This window comes from Nelumbo lutea, chromosome 3, assembly GCF_056320005.1.
Source record: "Nelumbo lutea isolate HS-2025 chromosome 3, American lotus-T2T, whole genome shotgun sequence".
Taxonomy (NCBI): Eukaryota; Viridiplantae; Streptophyta; class Magnoliopsida; order Proteales; family Nelumbonaceae; genus Nelumbo; species Nelumbo lutea.
This window is the reverse complement of record NC_142686.1, coordinates 18,249,419-18,276,842: the sequence shown is the minus strand read 5'-3', so window position 1 is coordinate 18,276,842 and position 27,424 is coordinate 18,249,419. Positions and strand designations below refer to the sequence as shown.

The 27,424-nt window shown below is 37.5% G+C and overlaps 2 protein-coding genes and 1 pseudogene across 5 annotated transcripts; all 3 read left to right on the top strand.

Annotated features, from left to right (window-relative positions):
• The first annotated feature begins 4,406 nt into the window (after positions 1 to 4,406).
• Positions 4,407 to 16,722, top strand: LOC148863326 (nuclear transport factor 2-like). 4 transcript variants are annotated; one of them, XR_016109923.1, is made up of 10 exons: positions 4,407 to 4,649; positions 6,317 to 6,504; positions 12,602 to 12,905; positions 13,049 to 13,284; positions 13,379 to 13,562; positions 14,223 to 14,344; positions 14,437 to 14,502; positions 14,943 to 16,069; positions 16,167 to 16,444; positions 16,536 to 16,722. XR_016109923.1 is itself a non-coding variant. In XM_088978166.1 (10 exons), exons 2-9 carry the CDS (start codon positions 6,319 to 6,321, stop codon positions 16,394 to 16,396), a joined length of 1,392 nt encoding a protein of 463 aa, XP_088834292.1. In that variant the 5' UTR covers positions 4,407 to 4,649; positions 6,317 to 6,318; the 3' UTR covers positions 16,397 to 16,444; positions 16,536 to 16,722. The 4 variants fall into 4 exon arrangements, 2 of the variants coding, with proteins under 2 accessions (XP_088834292.1, XP_088834291.1); XM_088978166.1 differs by having other exon boundaries at positions 16,006 to 16,069; XR_016109922.1 differs by having other exon boundaries at positions 16,167 to 16,722.
• A 3,179-nt stretch (positions 16,723 to 19,901) lies between these two features.
• Positions 19,902 to 20,432, top strand: LOC148863325 (protein kinase PINOID pseudogene; annotated as a pseudogene).
• A 900-nt stretch (positions 20,433 to 21,332) lies between these two features.
• On the top strand, positions 21,333 to 27,136 carry TOM5 (mitochondrial import receptor subunit TOM5-like protein). The gene is made up of 2 exons (XM_088975523.1): positions 21,333 to 21,487; positions 26,887 to 27,136. The coding sequence occupies exons 1-2, from the start codon at positions 21,401 to 21,403 to the stop codon at positions 26,962 to 26,964; spliced, it is 165 nt and encodes a 54-aa protein (XP_088831649.1). The 5' UTR covers positions 21,333 to 21,400; the 3' UTR covers positions 26,965 to 27,136.
• The last annotated feature ends 288 nt before the right edge of the window (positions 27,137 to 27,424 follow it).

Here is a 27,424-nt window from a genome sequence, read left to right as displayed (position 1 = left end):
CAATGTAAATATGCATTGGTCTGTTATTTGTCAATGCATAAATATAATGTTGCCAAACACATGCAAATTTAAACCATATTGCAGATTTACCCTGGACCGGAGTTTACACTCCATTTGCATTGTTTCCGCAGCCTAATTATTCAATGAAGAATTGTTCTTCTTCATATATATATATTTTTTATTTTGTTTTTTTTTTAAAGTTTCTCTAAGCATGATTTGTTTCCGAACTACGCCACTCTCTCACCACAAAACTGACACTAACCTCTTTCTCCTCTCATTTTTCATGCACATGGTTATTTATTTTTTAAATTAAATCATAAAAATATGAGAAGTTAGAATAAATACCTTATTGGATCTTAATGGTATCTAAATGAAATCCACCATTACTCTCTCTCTCTCTCTCATCCCTCATTAAACCCCTCCTTCCCTCTTAAATCATTCTTAACCATTTTTGACCATAGGTTGAACACAAATTGATGACAAAACCTAAATTTGTCAACTCAAACTAAGCCGTAAAATTCTATTTAGCCTACCTGAAAAAACTGAAATTGTTTATTTATATCTATCTATATTAGAAAGATGAAAGAGGAGAAGTTAAGGATACTCTCACTAGGAACGCAAACGGATCGGATTGAATTCAAATTAGGATATATCTAAATCCAATCCTATATATTGTAGGTCTGAACCGAAGATCTGATTGAATCTCACAAAATATTGATTCAGATTCAAATCCAATAAGGACATTGGATATCCGAACATGATTCGATCTTATATATTTTAAAAAATAATAAAATAAATTATTAAAAGAAAAAGGAAATATAAAAGTTTAAATAAAGAAACTAAAAAATAAAAGTATTTTTTCTACCATTTGCACCCCTACCTCTCACCATACAGCTCAGGGAGACCTAACAAAATTCATTATTTCCTGTCAAACCTCTTTGGCTCCCTTAATAAAGAGGGAAATAAATTAGATGGGTTTAGGTTAAGGGCCATTGACCCTAAACGTGGACCCAAATAAGTATTTAAAACATCAACTTTATTTGTTGGGTGAAGTAAATAATATTTATTTCGAAATGCAAATTATTTTAAAAATTAACTATTTTTTTTAAATGGAAGTAGATTATTTGGTCTAATAATACATCATTCGAATATATCCATTTCAATATATTTATTTTTTATTAATAATTATAATTTAATGTTAATATATCTAATGTATATAAAATTATAGTTAAATTGAATAGCTCACATCTTTGCCCCACATGCACATCTTAGTGTGCATTGGGAACATCTACTTGTCATTGGGAGACGTTCCCAATACACAGTTGGGATGTGTTGTAGGGCACTCATGTGATATATAAATTGAAATGGATATGAATATAGATGAATTTAATGAATCTTGGGCAATTTAATGAAGCAATGTAGAGAAAAGAGAATTAGTGACATTAGTTATTTAAGGAGAGAGTTAATGGAATAATTAATAATGAGAGATAATTAAAAGAGTTCATGGGAATGGAGTTAATGGTATCTAAAGGTCTTAAAAGTGATTGGCTACTTGAGTTATTTTGTTTAATTTTAAATTTAGAAAATTAAAAAAAAGTAAAAAAAAAGAGATAAATATGTTTGACAAGAAACAACAAGTACAAAAGTGCCAACTTGGCACATTACATTTTAATGTATAAGAAGATATAGATTTTGAAAATGTTTTATTTAGATGCATATATTTGGTTTGAAGGAAAATATAAAAAAAAGGAAAAGAAATCCATACAAAGTTTATAAAGGTTCCCCAACATTTCCTTTTCCTTTCCTTACCTTTTTCTTCGAACCAAATACAGCCAAATTTTTTTAACTTGTTAAAAGTCCAAGTTAAGAGACTGAACTGACTTTATGTCATTGGGCCAACAAAGGACTCTCTCGTCATTAACCTACAAATGATATCTCAAATTAGCTCCATTGATTGAATACCCGTTGGAATCAGCATTGGAGTGTAAAATCAGGTGCCAAAAAGTTAAAGAATTGCAACCAGGGTGTGGGCTTCAATCTAAACCTTTCAAAAGCTAGAAAAAGCTCAACCATGTCCTATCGCATGGCTTTAAAAAACGACTCAGAAATGGAACTGTTTTGACCACCGGTTTTAAGGTCGATGGTTTGAACGTCCGGTTTGAATAGATGGCCTATTTTGACAAAAAAAAGGCCTTCCAACCCCTAGGATCAATAGGCCGTTAATTGATTCAATGGTTTTTGGCCAGGGACCGAATTTGGGATAAGACAAAACCGATTACCTGAATGGTTTCCGGGTCGAATGGTCCAACCATCCGGGTCAATGGCGATTCGAAAACCATGCCCTATCCTTGAAATAGATATGTGATTTGACTTTAACTAGAATCCCAGCAAAGCACATCAAAGCAATCGCCCTGTTAACATCAAGTTATATATGAGAAAATCTTGACATGTATTCCTTCCTTGACCACCAAAAAAAACGAATATCTCTGATGTTTGATATGTGAGGATTTGGTGCAAGGGTGGTCTGGAGGGTTAGGAGAGTGGTAAAATGGAATAAGCCATTCAATCTTTTAACTTGGATTTTGTTGCATTACAAATATGGTTGTGATTTGTGGTCTGGCTATCATCTATAGGGTCAATTCTATATGGGGTTTGGCGCAACAGTGAAAATCTCTACTTATAGCCACCAATTTGCATCTTTCTTGAGTGGATGATTGGTTTGCAATGGATGGTATGCCTATGAGATGTTTGAAATTTGAGCCCAGAGCCCAGTTCTCCCGAAAGCTAAAAAGCTATAAAGCATTCAAACATGATGAGAGCATGGCATTCAGCAACAATTTGGGAATATTTCCTGGTTGAATTGATGAGTAAATGTCTTTTGATGTGCTGCTGGATGCCATGCTCTAAAGGTAATGTTTTTTTGCTTTAGAAAATCCTATTCATTCCGATGACTCAATGGTTGAGGTGATCATTTGGCATCCCTCTCAAAAAATAGCTGTGACATCAAACATCCCAATATGTTAAAATGGATGTATCGATATTTTGAACCTTATTCTTTTCTTTTTATTTATTTTCAAAACTTTAGAGGAGCCTATTTTTGTATTTTAGTTATTAGAAAAAAGGTTTGTTAAAAACACCTTAGAATAAGTGTATTATATACTAAAAGATGCATCTGATGCGGGCATATCATATCGAAATTTTAAACGCCAGGGAACCTCACTTGCACCTTGTTCTTTCCACAGTCCGACCCTCCTATAAAGTTCACTATGTAATACCCAAGTTTGAAACCCCTCTACCCCAAGAAAAAAAAAAGAAATGAAGAAATAAAGGCTGGATCTTTTTTCACAACAATATATTTAACTTAGATGCTATGGCATTTAGATGTTTGGCTTTGTAGAGGTTTTACCACGAGTAAGGCTGGGTACCTCCATTGCTTCTTAGCTAGTGCTTATTGCTGTCTAGGGCCAATTCTTAGGGTCGGTTGGCTTTGTCGGGATAGAGGTCTCGAATATGCTATTCCAATTTCAACTGATTGATTAGGCAGAATCAACATTCCATTCCCAATTTTGGTGGAATGGCATTTCTCTATTTGAGGGAATGGCTATTCACTCTTCCTCCCATAAGTTCAGTTTGGAAAGAATATAAATGCAAATACATATAATATAAATACATATAAAATAGCACAGAATATAAGGTTTGCACTCTATATTTATAGTTGTACTCTTTTCAAACTTAGTCTAAGAAGTACAATTACAAACATATATATAATGCAAATACATAAAAAATAATACAATCTACAAGATTTTGCATTCTACATATTTGTATCTGTACTCCTTCTAATCTGAGCCTTAAGAATTGAAATTCATTACAGCCAAATCTCATTCTGATTCCAATTTCAATCTCAACCATACATGTTCAATGGGATTCTAATTCTGATTTATATTCTAATTCTGAGTGTAAATCAATCAGACCCTTGTCTTAGGAGTTGACCAGAGTCCAGAGACGAATCGGACGGTAGAGATGTATTGCAACATCACGATCATATACTCCATCAGATTACTCGTATTTAATAGAGAATATCTACGCCCCATAACATATCCCAACCGTGTATTAGGATTTAGGAGCATCTCCCACTGAACATTTTTTAGAGATGTTCCTAATGCACGCTGAAATGAAATGTTTATGTAGCGTTTTTGCAGCCGTCTATCATATGGGGCCCACCCATTCTCGTTACATACTTAAGTTAATACCCTTCGTGCCACGTCGGCTATTGCATTCCAAAAAAGCCTCTTGTTTATTGGAGTTGTACTGAGATTCGATTCCTCGAGTCCTCGACTAGTTCATTATATGATGACGAAAATACCCTCCACAAATTGAATAAAATCCCGACAACGAGCCTTCCCAGCTTCCCTTTCATTTTATTTATTTTTATTTTTTAAGATCTGAACGAATTTCTCCCTTTCTTTCTTTTGCTTCCTTCCTTTTGTCGTGCGCTAAGTCTCTAACCGCTCAGCTTCACCCTTACTCTCCCTCGCTTTCTGTGCTCTGATAAACAATTACACGCGCACTTTTTCTCCGTCTCCCTCTTCCTCTCGCTCTCTGCATCTCTCTTGTTTATCATTCGGAGAGTCCAATCGATCCAATAAGAGGTATTTTCTACTGTTTTTAGTTTTTTAGTTTTTTTTTTTCTTCTTATGCTCGTCTGTTATTTACTGAATAGCTCAAGTGCATGTATTGATTACCAAACTTTATGTAGGTAGATTTTTTATTTTTTATTTATTTTTTATTCTTTCTGTTTTTTCGAGTCACTGCTGCTTTGGACTCTTTGAATCATGCCTTTTGTTTTCGGGTTGTTATTATTTCAGTTAAGATGATAAGGTTTCTATTCCGAAGTTCAGTTGTCTTCTTATATTGGGTGGGTACTTTACTTAATTACTTTTTTTTTTGTGGGTTCGATCGGAGAAGGTGTATTTTTCGTTTGACAGGTTATTTACGTACAATTTATCGATTTTCGTTCACTTGCTTGTTTTCTGTTTGGTGGATTTGAGCTATTTATTATTTTCTTGTTTTTAAGTAGGTTAATTATTTTTCCTGACAAGTTTTTTCGGGGATCATGGAGTTCATCTACTGGGCTTGGATTTTTGGGTCATTCTCTGTATTCTCATGTCTCATTAATATGTAAGGTTTGATTTAGGTGAATGGATTTGCCTTACCTCCACTACCTACCCAGTTTTTTAGGGCTTCTTAAAGTATTAGGTTTTTGAATTTTTTTTTCTTTTCCGGTTTACTTACGGTTTGTACTTTGTACATTTTCCTTGGATGAGAATACTCATCATCCTTTAATCATCAATAATGGATACGATTTGAGCTAAAGTTTCATTATTTTCTCATAGTGTTGAATCTACTTGTAGGTACCTTTTCTTTTCTTTTTTCCTTTTTTTTTGGATCTCGGAATTGTATGAGTTTGTTATTAGGTTTTGGTTTTATAGCATCTTTTTTTACAATTACGTGCACTCATCATAGGAATACTTTTAACAAAGGGTTTTTCTTTAGTTTGTTATTAACTTGTTATTAAAGATTTGATTCCATATTGTTTTATATTCTTATAACGCATGCCTCCTTTTTAAGTTCTCTGGCCTTTTTAACTAAGGTTCAGTTTGGAAGGAGTACAAATATAAATATGTAGAATGCAAAATCTTGTATTTTATATGTATTTGCACTGTACATATTTGTATTTGTACCCTTTCCAAACTGAACCTAAGTTACTTTAATAATGCCCCAATTTTTTAGGCCCAGATTTCAAGTGTAATGTTTGATAGTGGTTCCTTGTTGATATTTTCAAGTACTAATTGAACTTCAAGTACCACATCAATAGTGCAAATACTGTCTATTAGATTTTAATTTGTATTGTTTACTTTCTCTCTCTTTCATATCGGGAGTTATTCTGCTCTCATTTCTTTTGTATTTTAAAAGCTACTACTGTTTTACTGTTTCTCTTGAATCATATTGTGGTTTTGGTGCTTTAGCTTCTCAAAAGTTTTCTCCTGGATATTATGGAGCTTTTTTTAGTCTCTGTCCTCTTTTTTTTGATGAATACTATGTCCTGCTCTTTGGTTTGATTGTTAATTAACTTTTCTTTGCCGTTTATTTGACACCCTCCCTGCATCATTTATTATTACATTTTTTGTTTAGTGGGTTGGTGTTGGTCATGTACCTTGACTGCACAATTGTTACCCTCCCTAACACATACACACACAAAAAAGAAAGAAAAACCCAATTATGAAGTCCTATTCGTGAGACGTGGACTGTTCTGCAGGGATGGCAATGCAGACAGCAAGTCCAGCTCATGCTCCCAGTGCTCAAGTGGTTGGAAATGCCTTTGTGGAGCAGTATTACCTCATTCTTCATCACTCGCCAGAGTTAGTTTACAGATTTTATCAGGATTCTAGCGTGTTCAGCAGGCCAGAACCAAATGGAACAATGTCATCGGTCACAACAATGCAGGTGAGTTTCTTGGTATTGCAGTATGATATTTCTATGATAGATCAAGGTGTATAATGTTTTTGTAAAGCTACTATTCTTGGACCTTTGCTAGTAGGGAATAGGGATGCAATTCAGGTTTGGCCCGAGTTAGCATTTTACACTATTTCAGACTTGGGCCTTTAGGCTTGGGCTCATTCAAAATTTGACAAAAGCCCAACCCAAGCCCACCCAAGTTGCATCCATATTTTCTAGAGCAGTAAAGGATGCATAAACAAGACATACTATTTCTGATTATCCATTAAAACAACCTGGTTTTCTGATAAAGAATACTTTGTCAAAGGATGCATGGGGAAACCGAAATCTTCTGATTCCATTAAAACCACATGCTTCTATGATAAAGAATCTTTTGTTAGCCAAGCCAGATGTTCACTTATAATTTTGCTACCTGTGCCTTTGAGTGAGAAGCTGGCTGGATTTGTCTTGATGAGTGGCTGCTACTTATTCAAGATGTGACCTTCTGATAAAAATCCGAAGCAATGAGTTTCTGTGTTTGTGTTCTATGTGATGGAAACCAACATTTTATGTATATTTAAAAAGATTACATAACGCCTTCAAAACAAAAGATTACATAGTGTACCAATAGGATATTTCCTTTTTTTTTTTTTCTGAGAAGTAAAGATTACATAATGTACCAATAGGATATTGCTTATTCTGTTTGGCTTTGATATGCAACCTAGACAGGCACACGTTTAATGTTAGGCAGGATATGAATATATGATGTGCCATTAACTCTGAACTTTGGCCAATTTCAAGCAGAACTATGATCATGCAGTTGAAATGAATAAACTCAAACTCTAGTCAACAAACTTTATCTTGCATAGGGTTGGCTTTTGCACCATGTTCCCCAAATGATATTAATTCTTATATAAAATAACTTTCCTAGAGTAGGCTGCAAATGGAAAATATCTAAATAACACATAAATATAAATTATAATTGATATGTATAAGTATAATATATTCAATCTTTTCTTGGCTGAAATGTTGACTTGTTTCTATACATGGGACATTGTTGTCAAGGTAACTACTATTCAAAATAGATTGCACTAGGAATTACACTAACATGAAAAATATGTATTTTTTACTTAGAAGTAATAGTGTAACATTTTTTTGAAAGCCAAAGTAAAAGTGTAACAGTCTACAACAAATCCTAGTTTTAAAAGGTTAGGAGGGTGAGGCATGTCCAAATCACCTTTCCTCTATAACCTTACATACCTTATATTGAGGCATATGCCTCATGTAGCAAGAGGCATATGCCTTGTAGCTTCTAGCCTCAAGTTGTTGAGGCTAAGGCCTCAATTTTTTTTTTACACCAAATAAAACATGTTTAAATTGATATTTGATAAGGCCTCAAGGCTAAGGCCTCAATATGTGTATATGGTAATTTAATAACACTCTAATTGTTTTACTACCCATAGTTTTCAAGGTACCAAGGTGAAGCTATGTGATAGGGGCCATCTTGTTGTAGAGGTGTAAATTGGGCCGTGCCGACACGTGGATTTAGTCGGGCCGTGCCTCCCTCCCTTGGGATAATTTGGGGGGTTGGCCCAGCATGGCCCATGGCCCACGACTCGAGTCCATGTGGGCCTGTGCTGTGTCATGCCATGTCACAGGTCTGGGCTGAACCGGTCTAGAAAGGCCCATATTGTTTTTTTGTTGTTTTTTTTGGGTATTTTGCCTTTTTTTTTTTTTTTCTCTAAGTAAAACTAAATTACTTAACCTTCTTTTGGAAACAAATTGGAAAAATACGAATTTTATTTCATTTAAAATATAAAAAATTTACAAATTGAAAGTAAAAAATTACATTGTTGAAAAAATAACAAATAATTTAAATAAAATTGAAAAAACTACTTCATCTCCTTGACTTCAATCATCTGCTTCATCAGGTGTAGTAGTGTCATGCCCTCATGGTCTTGTAATTTATCCTCAACATCCAACAAATCTTTAAAGTAGATGTCTTTTTCTTGTTTCTCATGGAAGAGCAAATGTCTGCCCAAGTGGCTAGTACCACCCTTGCTACTGAAGCTAAAGTCAATCCAATGATTTAAAAGGCGCACCTAGGTACATAGACGAGGCGCATTTTGGGGTATGTGCCTCACCCAGGTCCTAGGCGCACCCCTTTCAAAAGGCGCATGCTTGATGCGCCTGGCGCCTTAGCCCAAGCATGCACCTTTTTAAAATTTTGCGCTTTTTTCTTTTTTTTTTTTTGAGTCTAACGGATGGGCTGGGGGCTCTGCCCACGGACCCCCTACCATGCCCCTCAAGGCAAGCCCAAACAAGTCTACGTTAGGGTCTGAAATTCTTATTTCTCACATAAAAAATAATGATTTTATAACTTTCATTGCGGAGCTTCGAGAACCCCCTATTTGCCAATGTTCATTCATTCATTGCAATAAAATATCTTCTTAAAAGGCAATGAAAGTTATAAAATCATTATTTTTTATGTGAGAAATAAGAATTTCAAACCCTAACATAGACTTTTTCGGGCTTGCCTCGAGAGGCGTGGTACAAAGGCGACTCATAGAATCAAGAATGCAATATGTTTTACATCACATTAGTTACTTGAAGCAAAGTAATTAAGGAGAAAAAGAGATTGTGGGTTTTACATGCTTGAAAATGCTTTATATGTTTGTTTTTATTTTTAAATTTTCATTTGAATACACTTGACATGTTATGTTTATGTATTTTAATTTTAGATAATAGGTTTTTTAAAACATTTATTTTAAAATTTAAGGTTATATATTTTTATTAACATTATGTTTAGTATTTTTTGATTTTTTTGATTTTTTTGACTTTTTTTTTTGTAATTTTGCGCCTTTCTTAAAAAGGCGTGCGCCTCAGGCGCAAATTAGCCCTTGCACTTATTTTTGCGCCTTGCACTTTGTTGCTTTTAAAACACTGAGTCAATCTTACATTTTTGGCAAACAGTTCTTTTTCCCTTCCCCTCAACCTCCTCAATTCTAAGTACTTTCCAAATCGGGTTAGTGAACTTACTGTTGGAGAATTGGTTTCGGGAGGAAGAGCCAGCCATTTTTTAATTCTAAAAAAGTAAAAATTAATTTAATTGCACTTACCCGGATGGTTGGATTACTGGTTCAAAATCTCAACTTGATTTCAACGGTTGAAACCTCAGAGGCCAAAGCCTCCTAAATTGCTAAGTGTACGAGTGTTTGACATTGTTGATAGAATGAAATGAGCGATTGAGAGAGTATGAGAATTGAGAAGAGGATTGCTGAATTGGTGTGATGAGAATGGTGGATGATAGGGCTACTTATAGGAGTTGAAAATAATTTATTTGCCCAAAATACCCTAAAAATTAGCCGTTTTTTAATTGTTTGGAGGGGTATTTTGGTCATTATAAAGTCATTTATCATTTTACTCAAATGCCCCCAAAGTCCCACACTAGTTATATTATAGGATATAGTTGTTGGAGGGGCATTGTTGTCCTTTTCTTCCCCCCGAAGGCAAAATACATAAATACCCCTATATAAACTATTTATAGGCTTATAGTTGTTGATTAAGGGGGGTATTTTTGTAAAGACCCCCTAAAAAAAAGCTGAAACTAGCCATTCAGGGTGTCCCCCAAGGGCCCCAACGGCTTGTTTTCTTGAACAGGCTGCACTCAGCTTGTCGTAGGCCTTGTTGTGCCGCGGGCTGGGTCATGCCCGGTTCATAGGCAGGACACCTAAGCAATGAGTTTTTTAAAATAAAAAACTCGGCCCGGTTTACACCTCTACCTTGTTGCCTAGCTTCATAGGTAGGACACCTAAGCAACGAGTTTTTTAAAATAAAAAATATAAATTCTAGGGTACCCTAGGTTTCATGGTAATAATCAATAGTCTTTAACTAATAATTACCATGATCTTCATGAAATGAGCATAAACCCCATATCAAAGTATAGAAATTCAACATATTTATGAGAAGAAAAAGAAGAATGAAAACAAAGTATAGGAAATTTAGTAGTCAGGCCCTTGCTTTTGTCCTAGGAAGAGGAAGAAGTCTTATTGGTTGCTCTTGTGTTCTAATTGGATAAAATCTTCAAGTTCTTTCAAGACTGTCACTGATTTTGTGTTGGTTGAACTCAAACAAATAAAAAATAATAAAAAGAAACTATAATAATTAGTATACTTATTTATTGTAATATTATTAATAATATAAAACAAAATGTAAAAATATTATGTGGTGTTTTATATATAAATATGTAGAGATTTGGGCAAGGCGACCATTAAAGGGTGCCTTGGCGCCTAGGCATTGGCTTGTCAACTATGTTACTACCCATTTAGTGCCGGTTAAGGAGTTGCAATAAGATCATTTGGAGAGCATTTATAGTTTCTTTCAAAAAATAAATTGGAACATATTAGTTAAGTAAATGACTAAATGGGATATATATTTTCTTTAACTAGTAAATCAGTTTAAGGAAATAGGGAAGATTGTAAATATAAAATAAATCATAAAAAAGAAGTTCCAAAAAGTAGGACTTACTTAAGGGCATATACTGAAGAATAATAAATTTACAAATTGGCTATCAAATAGATAAATGATATTCCAAAATATGCAAGAAAAATTCACATAAGTTTGGTCTTACACACACACACACACAAACACTCATAGTCTTATACATGCATAATATCTACATAGACTTTGAGGCCTACATGGCACGTTACCTTTTCAGGATCAGTGGCCTCAGCCTCAGCCATCTACCTTTTAAAATCTTGCATCTAACTTGAAACAATTTATTTATATAAATTTGGAAATAAATTAGGGGTTGTATTGCAAATTACAAATTATTCATTTTTACTTTTACTTCTTTTTTTATGGGGTGGGGTAGCAGAAACAACCAACTCCCAACAAAAAAGACACCATATTTCCAGATTTTGGTGGATAAAGCAAAAATAACATAAATAAAGGGATGGTGTTAATTTGAAAAAAGAAAAAAGAAGAAAAAATGGGATAATGGTGGGGCTTCTGTTTTGGCAATGAATGGAAGGAAAGAAGGTAGAAAGAAGTAATCAGTTTGATAAAAGTAGTCGACTCACTATGTATAGTTGCCTCATATGTGTTGAGTTGATCAAGTTGTTAGTGTAGCACATTGCCTTGTCTTGCACACCTCTAACAACAGTTGTAGGGTGCCATGTTTGACATGATTCCTTGAAACATTGATCCTGACTTACTTATCTTTCTTAGTTATTACTTGTTTTGCTCCCAAGATAAAGGCATGCCAATATTATCACTTGTTGGATGTTGGAGTCATGGTTTTGAAGGCGCCAAGTTGAGGTTAGGCAATGCTTTTTTTTTGAATAAATTTCATCAAATAAGTATAAACTTCATATCAAAATATAGAAAATCAACATATTCATGAGAAGAAAAAGAAAAAAGAAAAGAAAATTCAGAAAATATAGGGATTACGAGTGAGCTCCTGTTTTTCCCTAGGAAAAGAAGTTTCTCCTTGCTTTTTGGTTCAGGTTTTGAAGTAACGAGTATATAAACCCACAAATTATTCAATTTTGTGTAATAATATTTATATTATTATAATCTTAGAAAATGAAAATAAAACACGCCTTTAAAAAAAGGCTAGGCACTGAAGTGAGGTGACCTTCAATGGGGGTGTTGCCGTATTGGCACCTAGGCATTGCCTAGGTGTTGTCTTGACAACTATGGTTGGAATTATGGTGTAGTTTGATGTGATCCATGCTCAGTACTGAAGTGCTTGATTTAACAGAATAACAAAGAACAAAAATGTTGATATCAATGCAGCATAGTGAAAAGCCAGTAAGCCACTAAGGTTTTATTAATGATTGCCATTTCTACAGACCTATCTTTTGTCCATATGTATTCCTATTGTTAATGTCTCTGCTTCTCTTTCTCTTCTCTCATCTTTTTTTTTTTTTTTCCTGACAAGTACTTTCTCTTCTTTCATCTTACCGAACATTAGTGCCAGAAAGGCATTAAACTTTGGTTTTCATATTTCCTCAAGTTTTGTTAATATAGTACTAGTAAGCTTGAATTTAATATGGTTTATCATCAACCTGATGAAATAAGCTTGTATTTAATCTTGGAACAGGCCATCAATGACAAGGTCCTCTCCTTGGATTACAAGGGCTATAAGGCAGAGATAGAGACGGTAGATGCACAAGACTCCTACAAGGACGGTGTGATTGTCCTGGTAACGGGGTGTCTTACTGGGAAGGATAATGTGAGAAGGAAGTTCACCCAATTGTTCTTTCTAGCTCCACAAGAAAAGGGTTATTTTGTTCTGAATGATGTATTTAGGTTTGTTGATCAAAATGAAGCACAGGCGATCAACCCTGTGTCTGTTAATGATGTTGGTGTAAGTGCTTCGGCATCATCCTTGACACAGGATCCAGGTTCGCTTTATTATTGTTTGTTGCTGTGGCTGTTGTTTTTGATATTTTTATTATTTTATTATTACTGTGTTTTTTTTTCTGTTTTTCTTTCTTTTGAAATTTCTTTTAGAGGCTTTTAGCTTTACTCTTACTTTTGTTTCCAGAACCCACTCATGTTCCTGATCGTCCTGTGCTGGACCCTACAACTTCTGACACAGAAGAGGATCTCAATAATGGTAAGGAGGTTTGTAATTCATCTGGCAATGAGGAAGGATCAGATGTTGAAGTAGAGATTATGGTTGAGGCACCAGATCATTCAAGTCAGAATGAAGCTGGTCCACCACCTGAATCAACTCCTACAGTCCCAGAGAATGCTCCTAAGAAGTCTTATGCATCAATTGTGAGTTTTGTGCAATGAAGATATATTTTTTATGCTAATTATTGAACCAAATATTGAATGATTTCTTGAATTAACATGTGGAAATTTGGTAAAGGTAAAGTTTACAAAGGGAAGTACTGCATCTACCACAATGGTTTATGTAGCTACTAATAGTGTAAGGGAAGCACCCGCAAACACTGATCAACAGTTAAATGGGTCTGCAGCACCTGCTCTAGATCCTGAAGCATCAGCTCCTAGTGTCAATGTAGCTTCTGATAGTAGCAATGCTCCCGAGGAAGGTATCTACTTGTCCGCTTTTCCTTGATATAACACAATCTCAATTCTTAATCGTTATACTTATAACATGTGGAAACATTTATTATAACAGATTGTAATCTATCCTTTCTTTTTGGAGAAATGGACATCCATTTTCTGAAATATGATCGTGTCAGGCACTGATTTGACTTGTATACATGTGTGCAGTACTATATCTATTGTCAGAATGTTAATTTATTATATTTCTTTTCAACAATTATTTATCATTACTTAACTAATTTATAATTTAGGTTATATTATCAGAAATGAGTGGTAATACTAGTATGGATAGAAATCATAGAATTCAAAATTAGTGCATGCATGGGTTAGTCGTAATAGGTGATAAAGAGGGAAAATGAACTTATCTGGTAAAGATTCAGGGTACATGTTAAAGGAGCTGGTGGCTTCTTCCAAGAATATGTGCATAAATAGGTGTATACATGCGTAATTGCGTATTCATGTATTGTATGGTACATACATTCACATGCCTACTTGCTTCTCTTAAAATATTCTTGATGGTCTACTTAAAGATGTTTTACTGTTTTCATTCTCAAGTGCAAATGTCATCCTTGCCTCTGTTAGGTTATGTATGTATATGTATCTTTATATCTTGTTCCTCTAATTATTGTCTCATTTTGTTATAGTTGAAGGTCACTCAATTTATATCCGGAGCTTGCCTTTGAATGCCATGCCTGAACAACTGGAGGAGGTGTTTAAAAAATTTGGGCCAATTAAGCCAAATGGTATCCAAGTTAGAAGTAATAAGGTTTGTTTTGGATATTTTTGTGTCTTTGTTTAGTGTTTATTACTCCAACATAGAATTTGCTAACATAATATATATGCTTATTTTCTGTGCAGAACCAAGGATTCTGTTTTGGTTTTGTTGAATTTGAGCTGTTGAGTTCCATGCAGAGTGCAATTGAGGTATACACTCTGCACTTTCTATGTTTATGTTTTATAATTCAAAATAGTTGTCTTTTTTGTTTCTTTTAAATATGTCTGACCTTCGGACTTCAGATGGATGATAAGACTTCCATATGCCTTTTCCAAGAGGCATTTTGATGTGGCTAGCTATCTTGATTTCTGTAGCCTCTGCATAAGATTCCCCCTCCTATTTTGGGAACGGAGTTGCTCAACCATTTGTTTTCTCTCTCTCTCTCTCTCTCTCACACACACACACACACACGTCCCATTGGTTTTTGTCTTGTAGAAATCTACTTCACAGGTGTTCCTTGGCCCTTCTATTTGACTTTCTTCTGTTAAAATCCCTTTCAACTTGGCTGAATTGTGTGCCCTTAAAGTTTTCCTTGAATTACCATTTTGCCCTTCAGATTGATTATAGGTCTGATTTGATTTAATTTCAGTTTAAAGCGGGTTGGACCAGGTCCAAGAACAGCTCCGGGAGTTTTAGCCAGTGAACCACTGTAATGGTTATACATCAGATCGATGCCTCCTTGCTCCCGTCTCTCTTTAAAATTTCCTCTCCTCCCATTGGTATCCATGTTACTGCAACTCTTAGGTTCTCCACATGGCTCTACCTCTCTTTTGTAGAAGTAGAAGCAAAGAAGCTTGCCATGTTGGATGGAAGAATCAACTTGCAACCAAATAAAGCAAGCAACCAATCCCAAATGCCTTTAGCGAATAGACAGGAGATTAGTGAGTGAAAGCAAGATTCACCATTTGCTTTGTTGTCGACAACACACCAATGAGGAGATGGGCAGGAATAAGGTCTCCTTTTCTGTAGCAAGTCACAAGTATTAATTTTCTCATGGTAGACCTCCCAATTTAAAGCTCCTACTCTAGGAGTGGGTCTCCCCCAAAAACATTTCACTAGAAACGTCTGCAACGTGGGCAAAAGATAATGTAAGGCCTTTTGAAGAAAGAAACACAAGAGAAGGATCTGCAAGGGGAGAGGGTCCAAATTCAGCCATCATATTTAAGTGGATCCAAGAACACTCCACCAAGGATTTTAATTAAATCAAACGGCTGTGAAATCTCAGTTTCCCTTAGACCCAAATCTCAGTCAAAACTTGAGAAAACATCACCAATAACATGTTGATTTAATTTAACCGAGGACCTTTTATGTCATACATTCAATGGTCTTAATAATGCAATAACAGAAGCCTTCAGAGTTGGGCCTCTTTACCAGGCTGTAACATTCCTTACCAGATGGACTCTCCCCTCCTGGGTTCTATCTTAGAATTTTTGTGCTTTTAGGGAAGTTCTCTCTTTGGCATCATCACACTGTTACTGCAGTTTCTTATCAAAGGCATCACCGACCTTGTGCTGCAGAGGGTGGTGCAACACTAATCTATGGGTTTGGCATAGTATTTATAGAGTTAAAAGAAGCTTCAATTCTGTCAACATTTTCATTTGTTTATTCTGCTTCCATTATCTATTTCTGGTATGTTCGTGTAAACTTTTCAGGCTTCACCTATCATGATTGGGGGGCGTCAAGCTTTTGTTGAGGAGAAGAGAACTACAACTCGAGGCAAGTTAAAATATCTTGAGCAGTTTCCCCAATGTAAGCTTTTCAGGCTCACCACATTTGTTGCTATCGAGACTTACAGTGTCACTGGTTCTTGCAGTTGGCAGTGGAAGTGGTGGTGGAAGGGGCAGTCGGTTCCCTCCAGGAAGAGGTGGGTTTAGAAATGACAATTTCAGGGGCCGTGGGAATTATGGTGGCAACCGTGGCTATGGGAGAAATGAGTTTGGAAACCGGGGTGAGTTTTCAGGGCGAGGGTGGGTCTCTTATGGTCGCAGTGGAGATGGTTATCAAAGAGTGGATCAGAATGCCAATGGAAGAGTTAGCCGCTAAATGTGGGTGAACCAAGCAGCTGTTTCTGTGCGAAGTTCTGTTTGTCAGGTGCAGATGCTACTGTTTTTTGAATTTTGATATAATAGGGAGAAAAGGGGTAGTAAGGAATTTTAACTTTGGATTTTTTTTTTGACACTAGATAGGAGTTGACGATGAGATGAGAGGGTGTCTTGATTTACCTTTAAAAATTTGTATGTGCGTGGCGGCCCTGTTGATAGCCGGAATTAGAGAACTATGATGAGCCTAACTTGTATAAAACTTGAATTTACACCAACTTAATGATCTTGTTAATGGAAGATTATACAACTCTTTAATGCTTGCGAAAATGTTGAGATAGTTTCAACTCTGCATCTTGTATTTTGTGAATCATGTGGATGCTGTTTGGTGTTGAGACTTAAAACTCTTTATACACCTTTTGGCATGGCCCATGGGTATTGTATTATAGAACAGTTTTGCTTTCTGCGTAAGGTTGATGATGGGCTCACGAGGGTAGAATGGATTATTGATGTTTTGATATATATCGGGGGACTGGGAGGGGTTGTGAAACTGAAACTAACCGTGCAAACACGAAAATTACTTCTAGTAGCACCATTATTGTCATGGTGAGGAATCATGAATGGAAAAGACAGGCTAGTTATCAAAACGTCGCCAGTTTTCAGGTTTCAGGAACCTTGATGAAACTTCATGGAGGTGGGGGACCGTGGGATGTGATCTGGCATTGAACTGAGCTCTCAAAGATTTGAGTTCCGATCCAATGCCCTTAACAATTCAAACAGTGAAAAACTGAACATGTTCAAAGACCGAATCTACCATTTTCTGGAATTTTATTGAGAACGAGAAGCGGGGGGGTATCTGGTGGTTTTGTTTTCGATGATGAGGCTGGTGGGTTCAATTCAAATGTGAATGCCGTTGAAAACTAAATTCAAAGATTTCATTACAAATAGCACCACGTAAGCAATTGAAAAAAGAGGTGGGAGCGAAGCGATGCGGGTGTCGGAGGAGCATACCAACGGCAACGTAATTCCAAGTTTCCAACTCTAGCACTTCGGCTTCGATACAATATACATGGAAATGGAGTGTATCGGTTTGATTTCTGCAAATACAAATGCTTTACAGTACAAAATAATCCAAAATGTAAGGTTTTGCACTGTATATAACTAGTCTCTGAAGGAGTAAACACAAATATGTATAATATAAATACATACAAAATAATATAAAATGTATACATATTTGTATTTCTACGGTAGTACCCCTTACAAACTGAGCCTTGGATACAAGATTTGATGCAGCAAAAGTTAAATTTGATGCATCAAAAGTTGCAGACCCACCGACTACACACACCAAGGCAACCCAAAGTTGTAGCTTATAAGACCACCTCCGGAGAGAGAGAGAGAGAGAGAGGGGTCCCAGAACAAGAAAAGGTGGTCTCACGCTCAACAGAGCCCCTGGGGTTAGGGATGTCAATGGGTCAGGTTTGCCTCAACCCGAACCCGACCCTCCAATGGCCCAATCCGACTTAAAAAAGCATAATTTTCAAATTTGACCCGACCCGACTTGTAGCATTTCAAATGCACTTTTTTCAACACATTTTGAAGACTTAAAGTCCATTAATTTAAATTAGAAAATTGTTTATTAGATTCTGAAGTGTTATTTTTTCCATTAAAAGAAAAAAGAAAACCAAAATTAACATGTAAATAAATCTTGGACTTTAAGGCTATAGTTAGAAGTTAAAAGATATAAGGATACTTCGTATATATGTAGGGTATCATGGCCCAGTGGGGCAGGTCAGCCAAAACCCGAATCCAAGTTAGGTTGAATGATCAAAACCCTAATCTGATCCTAAAGCCGAATATGTTTGGCCCTAATAGGAGCGGGTCAATCCGGATTTACAATTTAACCCGATCCATTGACAATGACATCCCTACCTGGGGTCCCTGTATCTGATGACCTGATGCAGCTGATAGAACTCCTAATTCACTGCTTTTTACTATTAGAGCCCGTTTGGGAGGGGCTTATGCGGTGATTGAGCTGTGTTGGTACCTTCTGTTTCTTTTTCTTTTTTTTTTTTTGGCTCATACAATACAATGTCCGAAGATACTGCATGAAAGCCTTCCCAAATGCTGCCTGTGTTAGGGAGGGGTTTCACATTCACACTGTGGCTCTTGCCTCTTGGCTTTGCAATGTGGGCCCCACACAAAGAGCCTATATACTTTTGTTTGGTGCAAAACATGGAAAACAATGATATACTTCCATTCAGCCCAAAAATTTGACTTTCCGGTGAAGCTAGTTTTATTTAATAGCTGTTTGGGAGGGCTTTCGCAGTTCGCACAGCAGCTTCTTGTGTTTCAAGATGCCCCCCACATAGGCACATAGAAATAGCAGAAGCTACATTTGGTAAAAATTCAGAGTACAAACATGAAACATGTGTTCCGGATGCCATTTTCTGACTGTTGAGTGAAGTACTCGAAATAGCTTATTTGAAACATGCACGCTCAACCATCGCGCTTCTTTGTAGCGGCTCAAAGAAGAAGCCCCTCCCACTTCCCAAATGGGCTCTTAGTAGTACCAGTTTCTTCAAAGCCACTCTATGAGCAGCTAAATCGAAGGAGTTCAAATCTGCGCCCCACACGCCGAGCGTTCGCCATCTGTCCCTTTACACGCAATTAGCTTGTCCCGTGTGCGGGGTTAACGGGATGGCCGTTAGCCCCAAAACTAGCCCAAAACCGAGTCAAACATTCCTGCGTGCTTGGGCTGCCGGTCCCCTGAACCCCCTTCTTCTCCCCTCACCCTAGTTCTCCTTCTTCGCACCGGCGACGGCTCCGGTCAGTTCACCTTGACTCCAACGAGCAGTGCTCTGACGAGGGGTTGAAGTTGATGGTCCTTTAATGGTGGTTCGAATGATGCATGTTGCCTCTCGGTGGAGAAGGAAGGAGCTGTGAGTTGAACTTCCAAGGTCTTTTCATGGAGAAGGAGAAGCTGCTTTGACGGTTCGTTGAGGAAAATCGAATCTGGACTGTTTTTTTAATTGTTCAGAGAGGGGAACTTGGACTTGGGGAGCAATGATTCCAAGCTCTCAAAGAATCGAAGCCTGTTACCGCGTCATAATCCTCGGATTTCTACGATCATCTTCGTATCTGATTCGAGAACCAGCGGAGATCGTACAAAAGAAACACTAGTAAAATCCTCGGTTATTCGTTCTTCCTTCTTTGCTTTCTGGAAGCTTTCTTTTTTCAATTTTCTTTCTCTTTTGAGACCTTAGATTCTTGGTGGAGAAAAGATTAGGTTCCTTTGTTCGTTACTTCCTTGACTGGTAGTTGCTTGTTGCATTTCTGCTTGCTACGTTCTGAGTCGCTGGGGAAAAGAAGGTGGTGCTTTATATATTGCTGAAAGCGTTTTCAGAAGAAACTTAGAAACTCGATGTAGTGTTGTGTAGGAAGTAGGAACCTTTCAAGCGTACATACGCAGAAGAGCTTTGAAGAGGTGAAGTGGAGTCTCTGATCCTAAAATGTACGAGTTTTTGCGGGATTTAGAAGGTGAAATCAGTTTAGCAGAGACACTAAATTCTAGCCAGAGTTCGATGAGCAGCGATAGCTGCAGTAGCATCAGTCGTCTTTCATTTGATGCTCTCGAAATCTCCGCCAAGACTTCGTCTTATTACTCGCCTGAGAGCTTTACCTTCAAGCCCCACCGGTTGTCGGACTTCGCATGGGAAGCTATATGTTCTGCCATTTCCCGCTGCAAGAGCGGGTTGACTTTCAGGGAGGATTTCAAGCTCGTTCGCCAAATTGGGAGCGGCGACATTGGGAGCGTCTACCTGTGCCGTCTCAGGACCTCCAGTGCTGGCGATGATAGCTGCTATTACGCCATGGAGGTTGTGGATAAAGAAGCGCTTACGTTGAAGAAGAAGGTAGAGACAGCGGAGACGGAGAAGAGGATTCTGAAGATGCTGGACCATCTATTCCTTCCTTCTCTCTATGCAGAATTGGAAGCTTCGCATTACGCTTGCATGGTCATGGCGTTCTGCTCTGGTAACTGAATGAAGTAATAGCAGCTCGCCCGACTGAATGAAGTGTAGCCCGGTGCCTCGACGGCTGGTATTACGTTGGATAACTGAATGAAGTGTATCCAAATTTCATACACATAAGAATAATGTTGGAGAATACCCGGTCAAGGTGAACTGACCGGAGCGGTCGCCGGTGCTGAAGAAGGAGAACTCGAGTGAGGGGGGAAGAACGGAGTTCAGGGGACCGGCAGCTCAAGCACGCGAGAATTTTTGACTCGGTTTTGGGCTAGTTTTGGGGCTAATGGGACGAGCTAACGGCCATCCCGTTAGCCCCGCACGCGGGACAACCTAATTGCGTGCGAAGGGACAGATGGCGGTCACTCACTTTGAAGGTGTATGCAGAAGAGTTTTTTCTTGTGAAAAATCCCATCACGACCTTTTCTCCACTTCATGAGCTTGAGCCACTCAGAATCTCCTACCCACAAGATATTAGCACCTTGTATTGGGAACATATCCCATGAATGAAAGGGAGATATTCCCAATGTGCGCATGTAGTGCCTGGTGGGTAGAGTTGTGGGAATACTTTGTGCTAAGGATATCCGAGTTCGCTCGAACTGGGCTTGCGCACGGCATGACCGCACGATCAGGCTCTTAATCTTATGGAGGAGATGCGGCACCGTGGGCCTGGACCTGGAGATAGTCCAAATTTAAGAGGTCAAGTTGGAAACGGGCCAAGAGTTAAGCTTGAACAAATGGTCCAATTAGCCCAAGCATTTTATTTGGCAGTCAACACTCAACAGTGTAAGACAGTTCTATAGATCTCTAGGATCAGATGGTTAAAAATCGTCTGATCTTTCTGTATTATAACATCTGCCCCACATCTTGTGTGTCTATATAAAGAAGATGACTCTCCTTTCCATTGCTTCAGGGAAAAAAAAAAAACAAAACCGCCAAAACCCCAAACCCTAGAGAAGCCACAACAAACAATCTGATCCTTTTCAATGGCGGACTCTACTATTTCCATGGAGAAACTGAAGGAGTTCTGGAACTCGCAGGTTCAGAACGAAGAGAAATGGGCTTTAAACATGGTAATCTTCGCTCCTTATTTTTCTCTGATTATCTATTGTATTTTATCGAAGGAGAATTTGTTTGATGTATTCGATATTAACGCATTCTCATCTTCGCTCTTGCAACCTTCGCGGCCTTCGGTTATGCTTTTGGATTCACCACAGCATTTTATTTTAGTCTTTTTTTTTTGTTTCTTTAATTTGTAGATTTTCTGTTTAACCTGAATTTTTCGTGCACTCTTGCTCAACAAGTCGTCTTGGCATTTATTATTTTATATTCATCTTTGCTTATGTCGAGTTCACAATAGCCATCTATGTTCTATTGTGCGTGGCTTCCAGTGTGCCTATGTTCTCGTAATTCTACTGTTTAAACGAGCTGTAATTTCTTTGTTGATGTAATTGTTAGAACCAAACCACCAGTTGCAATCGTGCTTCTTTGAACCATTTACAGCAGAAAAAGAAAGAATAATTGGAGGTGATTCATCCAGATTTATAGTAGTAGTCATTAGTGGAGGTTGATTCGGCAAAAGGGAGGTAACTGAAATCTGTTTTGGAACAGAAATTGATCTGTTCATAAATCATGTAGACAACTAGCCAAGTCTATAGTATTTTCCAGTCTCCAAATTGGTCAGAACCTTTCACCTGGACTCAAATGAATAGTCTAGTGCTGTTAACAGTTCCTAGTAAATAGGACGCTGTATGGGTTGTGTCAGCCTAAGTTGTTTCTCAGAACTGTTATGGCTGCAGATTGACCTTCGATAGAAGAGGGAGATGTCCAACAAATGATGGGAACTCACAGATTCAGTTGGATTATAAATTCGAAATGATTTATACCCTGCCGCTAGGCCAGTGGTTGCATAGAGTACAAGGTTAGAGTTCAAAATGAATTCTCTCCCGTGGCCTTGCTTGTTTTTGGCTACTGCTGGTTGCGTAATCAACTAATCAGGTAATTAGAAGTGCATCAGTGGTATAAGTGGTCACTGATCAGTGGCCTAGTTCACCACATCTTTGAAATTCTAGGGGACTGTTTGCAACATTAGTTAACCACAGGTTGGTCATATTCTTCAATGGTTTTTATTTTATTATCTTTTACACGAGTTCTGATGAAATCTTTCATTGTCCAAACAATATATTACCCAACCTAGCTCCGGATCTCTATTCACTGTGCAAATTCATTGCTAACTGTGTTAAACATTTAATGTTAAGTTGTGAATAACTGTACTTTCCAGCTTCTTAAGCTCCAGTATAATGTGCTGTTTATTAGAATGGCTCCCTTCCTTTATTGGAGTTAGTATCTTCTAGTGTTTCAGGATCTCTCCATCTTGGAATTATATTGATGGAATCCTACATGGTTCTTTGGATGGTGTCGTGGAATTATCTTATGTTGGTCATGTGATCAGTTACCATTGGTGTTCTGCTGTCAGATCTTTCACATACACCTTCTGTCTTAACCATTCATATTTGTGGTTTTTTCCCATATTCATATTCCTCAACATTGTATGGTATTTTCTTTTGCAAGTTTGAAATCCTTAAAATTTTCTGGGTGTCAAGCCTCAAATTTATGTCTTTTTTTTTTGTTTTCGTTTTTGTTTTTGTTTTGTGTGTCTGTATGTTGCAATGGTTATGGTGAGTCTAGGACCCAGGTGCCTGGCTTACTTTGGTGTTGCCTAGGTGATTTTTTTTATACAAAAAATCTAGGTAGTTTAGCTGGTTTCCATAGTTCTTTTGTAAATTAACTTCTTTTCTTGATTGAACCATTGGAGTATCAACGAGCAAACTTAAAAGTGATCTAACATGAAAGTATCATGCACCAAAGTAGAACAGATGTAACAGTAGTAGCCTATGAAAAAATGGAGGGTGAAACCCCTATTCTTAGATGGGACAAGGAAATATGGAGAATGTATGTGGTGATAAATCAAATAATAAAGGAAAGAACTGACCAATAGATAATGGGTCAGGTCTGGCACTTGGTATGGCTTCATGTAAACCTGGCCTAGTCCAGTTTGCACGCCAGGCCTGAAACGTAGGCCAATACCTGGTTCATCTTATATGTGTGCCTCATATGGGCCTGATCTAGGCTGGGATTGCATAGAAAGTCTTTGACCGGGACCAGAAATTTGCTGTATGGGTGGGCCAAGCCTTCTGGGACTTGCTAGCAATGATCACCCCTACAAAAAGATTAAGGGACAGCATTTTTTATGTTGAATTTGATTTGCAGAGAAAAGAAAAAAAAAGTGAAGGTCATAATTTTGAACATATGGTGGAGCTATTAGTTTACTATGGGGAAAGGAAAACAAGGGAATGAATGAAAGGCAGCAACCCAGATCGTCTATAAAATTGTATGATTGATGCTGGGCCCACTCAACAGCAATATGGCTGTAATGGGCCTGGGAAAATTGGAATTAGGCTGCAAAGATTTTTTTATCAATGAAAGGAAATTCCATTAACATAATGAAAATTACAGAAATTACAGGTTATGAGTAGCCTTGGCTACCCCACTATAACTTAAAATGCCAACTATCAGATTTGATTTTTCATTCTTACAACTGAGCCCAAAAACAGTGATCCCTATTAGCCCCTTGTTTAGCTAGCTGGTCTGCAAATCCATTTGCTGCTCTTGGAGACCACTGAATTAATAACTGCATGTCATTGGATAGGCTTTTAATCTTCTTGATGTCATTTCTGAATAGCCAGGGTGTTCTTTCATTTTGCTTTAGCCAGCTTATAATCACTTTGGAGTTGCCTTCCACAACGAGCTCTCACCCCCAGATCCTTAGCTTTTTGTATCCCATACACCACTGCCTTTAGTTCAGCTGTACTGGAGTCTCCCATTCCAATGGGGCTCGAGAACAGCCCCACCACAATCCCTCTGTTAGTTTGAGATTTATCTTATGTAAAGAAGGAACTATTGTGTGGAGGACTGTTCTTGTGGTATTTTGGACTACTTGGAATGAGAGGGACTTAAGGATATTTGAAAATAACTGTGAGGCTGAAGATGCACTACCAGCTAAGTTGAAGGCTAGGATTTTGTCTTCGGATGGTGTGCATAGCTTGTTTTAAAGGAAACTATGCCTTTTTCTTAAAGGAACTCTTTTTGTAAATCAATAGATGTAAGGCTGGATGGTGTATATTCCCACCGTACAGTTCCTTGTGTACATTATTATGATTGTAATACTTTCTTTTTTTATTCTTTTAAATATACTAAAATTTTGGGGAGAAATAGAAGAGTAAGGAGACAACTATTGAGATCATAACCCTAAGAGTTGCATATTAGGTGAAGATATTGAAACTTTTATCAAGTCTTACACTAGAAGATTTCTTCAAGAACTGGGTGGCAATAGCTGGCTCCTCTTTGAAACAAAAAATCCTTGGGGTTTGGTCACCCCCAATTGATGGTTGGATGAAATTTAATTTTGATGATAGGGTGGTGGTTTGGCAATTTCGAAATGAGATTAGATGCTTCAAGTGGCTCTCAGAAGAAAATTTTAAAAGCAGTACGGAACTAAAGAATACGGATGTGGAAATTAGTGAAAAATAAATAGGAAATAAAGAAAATTAAAGGGATAAATCTGCAATGGGAAGAAACATAAGCCCAAACAAAGAAAATAAGTATAAATTTGAGACAAAGTGACAAAGGTTCAACCCATATTATGCAACTTGTTAATAAAATACCAAAGGATAAAGATAATCCTAATGGAGTCGCCAACAAATCGTGACATGTAAAAACTATATAATTTTACAAAAAACTTCAATTAATTCTCAAAGAGTGTTCACAATGATATTTATAATGAATATCAAATCTCTTTAGGTCTGCAGGATTATTTCTCTCTCTAACAATGTAATTAAACAGGGAAATAATTGTTAAGAAAGAATGCCAAACTTAAAAGTTTTTTTTAATCTTTATCAAATTTTGATTGATTTAATTTGGAGAATCTTACTATAGGCTCCACTTGAGCTAGCCAAGTTTGCTAGAATGGGCCCAAGTTTGTAGGCTGTCATGGGTTTCAAGGGGCCTGCAAGCATGGGCGTTGCCTTTGTAGAAGAAGAGGCCTATTGAGAAGAAGACATGATGAGGGCTACCCTAATTAATCCAGTACTTGAAATATAATCAGGCTGAAATCCACATTTTGGATATTTGCCTTCACAGCATGGGCGTTGAGGCCCATGAATCTTAAGTCTGGGCCTTTGTAGAAGAAGAGGCCTATTGAGAAGAAGACATGATGAGGGCTACCCTAATTAATCCAGTACTTGAAATATAATCAGGCTGAAATCCAAATTTTGGATATTTGCTTTCACATAATATCATTTTGGATTTTGGTTTAGTTCTCATACTAGAGGCCGTTGTTTGTTACTGTTGGTAGCTTGTTTGAGAAATTTCTGGGGGTAGCCAGACTACCACTCCCTAGACCCTGGAGTGCATAGATCATTAGGTAACCCAGGTGTCTTGGCATTCGAGGGGTGGTGATAGGTTCTGAGGGAAGAATCAAACTCAGGTACGCAGGTACTCAGGTCAGTGGGGTATGGTATTACAGAAAGGGCAGAACTGGAAGGTCTGAAATAAGTGGCTACATGTAATTTAAACAACATTATAGTGGAGGTGATGTGCCAAGTGGTTGTTTCTTAGTATGTTCAGGTAAAGATGCATCTTGGAAGTTCAGGCATTGTATTAGAGAGATCCTTTTTCTTGGGAATCAAATGAAATGCTCAACTGTGGTTTCCTAGATGTGTTGTGCAAATGAGGCGGGTAATGAACCTGCCAAGGAAGGGGTTTCTAAAGAAGGTTTAGAGTGGGACCTTTTTGGGTTCGGGAAATGAGTTCTAACCTGCTATTTCTCATATAATTTGTGTTGTTTTGTATTAGCTGTATGCTGTTAACATATTGTAGCAAGTTTTTTTTTTTTTTAATCAATGAATATCTGTTAATTATAAAAAAAGGATGAGCACTGGGTAATGGCCATTCTGGCTGGATGGAGGTTATCAAAGTCATGAGTTCTTTCCTCTTGGACATGAACGGCAGTTGTAGGGATATGCTGCAGCCTGCAGCTTCTGGGCTACAATCCAAACCTTAAGCAATACTCTCTAAGGATATGCTAAATTCATCTGCTTTGTGTATATATGTCTGCCTAAAACGTCCCAAGAAGCCTTGGCCTTTTCTTCCAATTTCTCAGTAATCACCTGGACGTGGGGTCACACTGGACGTGGAATTGGCCTTGGTTGCAGTGGCTGTATTTTTTATGATTACTTATTTATTTTTGCTGTATGTTCATTGCATCAATTTTTCTTGCACTATAAAGTCCATTAGTCGCAGTACACATTTGTCTCTTCCTGCATGTCATTTTCCAAGAAGCTCTGAATTCCAAACACTGTTTTGTGTCTACATATTTTATTTGCCATAGTTAATCACAAACGATGTCTTGCAGAAGCTGTTGCGAGCTGCGGGGCTATTTGCGGGATCAATTTTTCTGATGCGCAACTTTGGTGACCTCATGGCAATTTGAATATGGATGAATGGCTACTCTCTCTCCCTTTCCTGTTTTCCTGCTTTGTTTTCAGAAATTGAAATGTAATTAGCTAGTGCCTGAGGGTTTTTATAATTTCTTAATCAAATGTTAGAAAGTACCTGCATATTGTTACTGCAACTGCAGAGTTGAGATAGTCTTACCTTGAAAATGGATTACCTTGTCTGTAATGAGTAAGGAGGTGTGACAGAGGGGTACTTCACGCATGTTGAAGGGCCATTATTTTTGGTCGTTGAAGGGCCTAATCTTGTGTTGTAACTTGTAAGGTCGGGTCTTACAGGGATATCGTCCAGAAATCCTTGTAATCATACATTAAGTGACAAGTGGAGAGAATTGTGTATGACTTGCTATAGTCTATAGGCCACACCGCCATAATCATACAACTTCGGAGTCCCTGCACGTGGTCTGACCTAATTGCTCTGTGACGTATCCCAGGGCC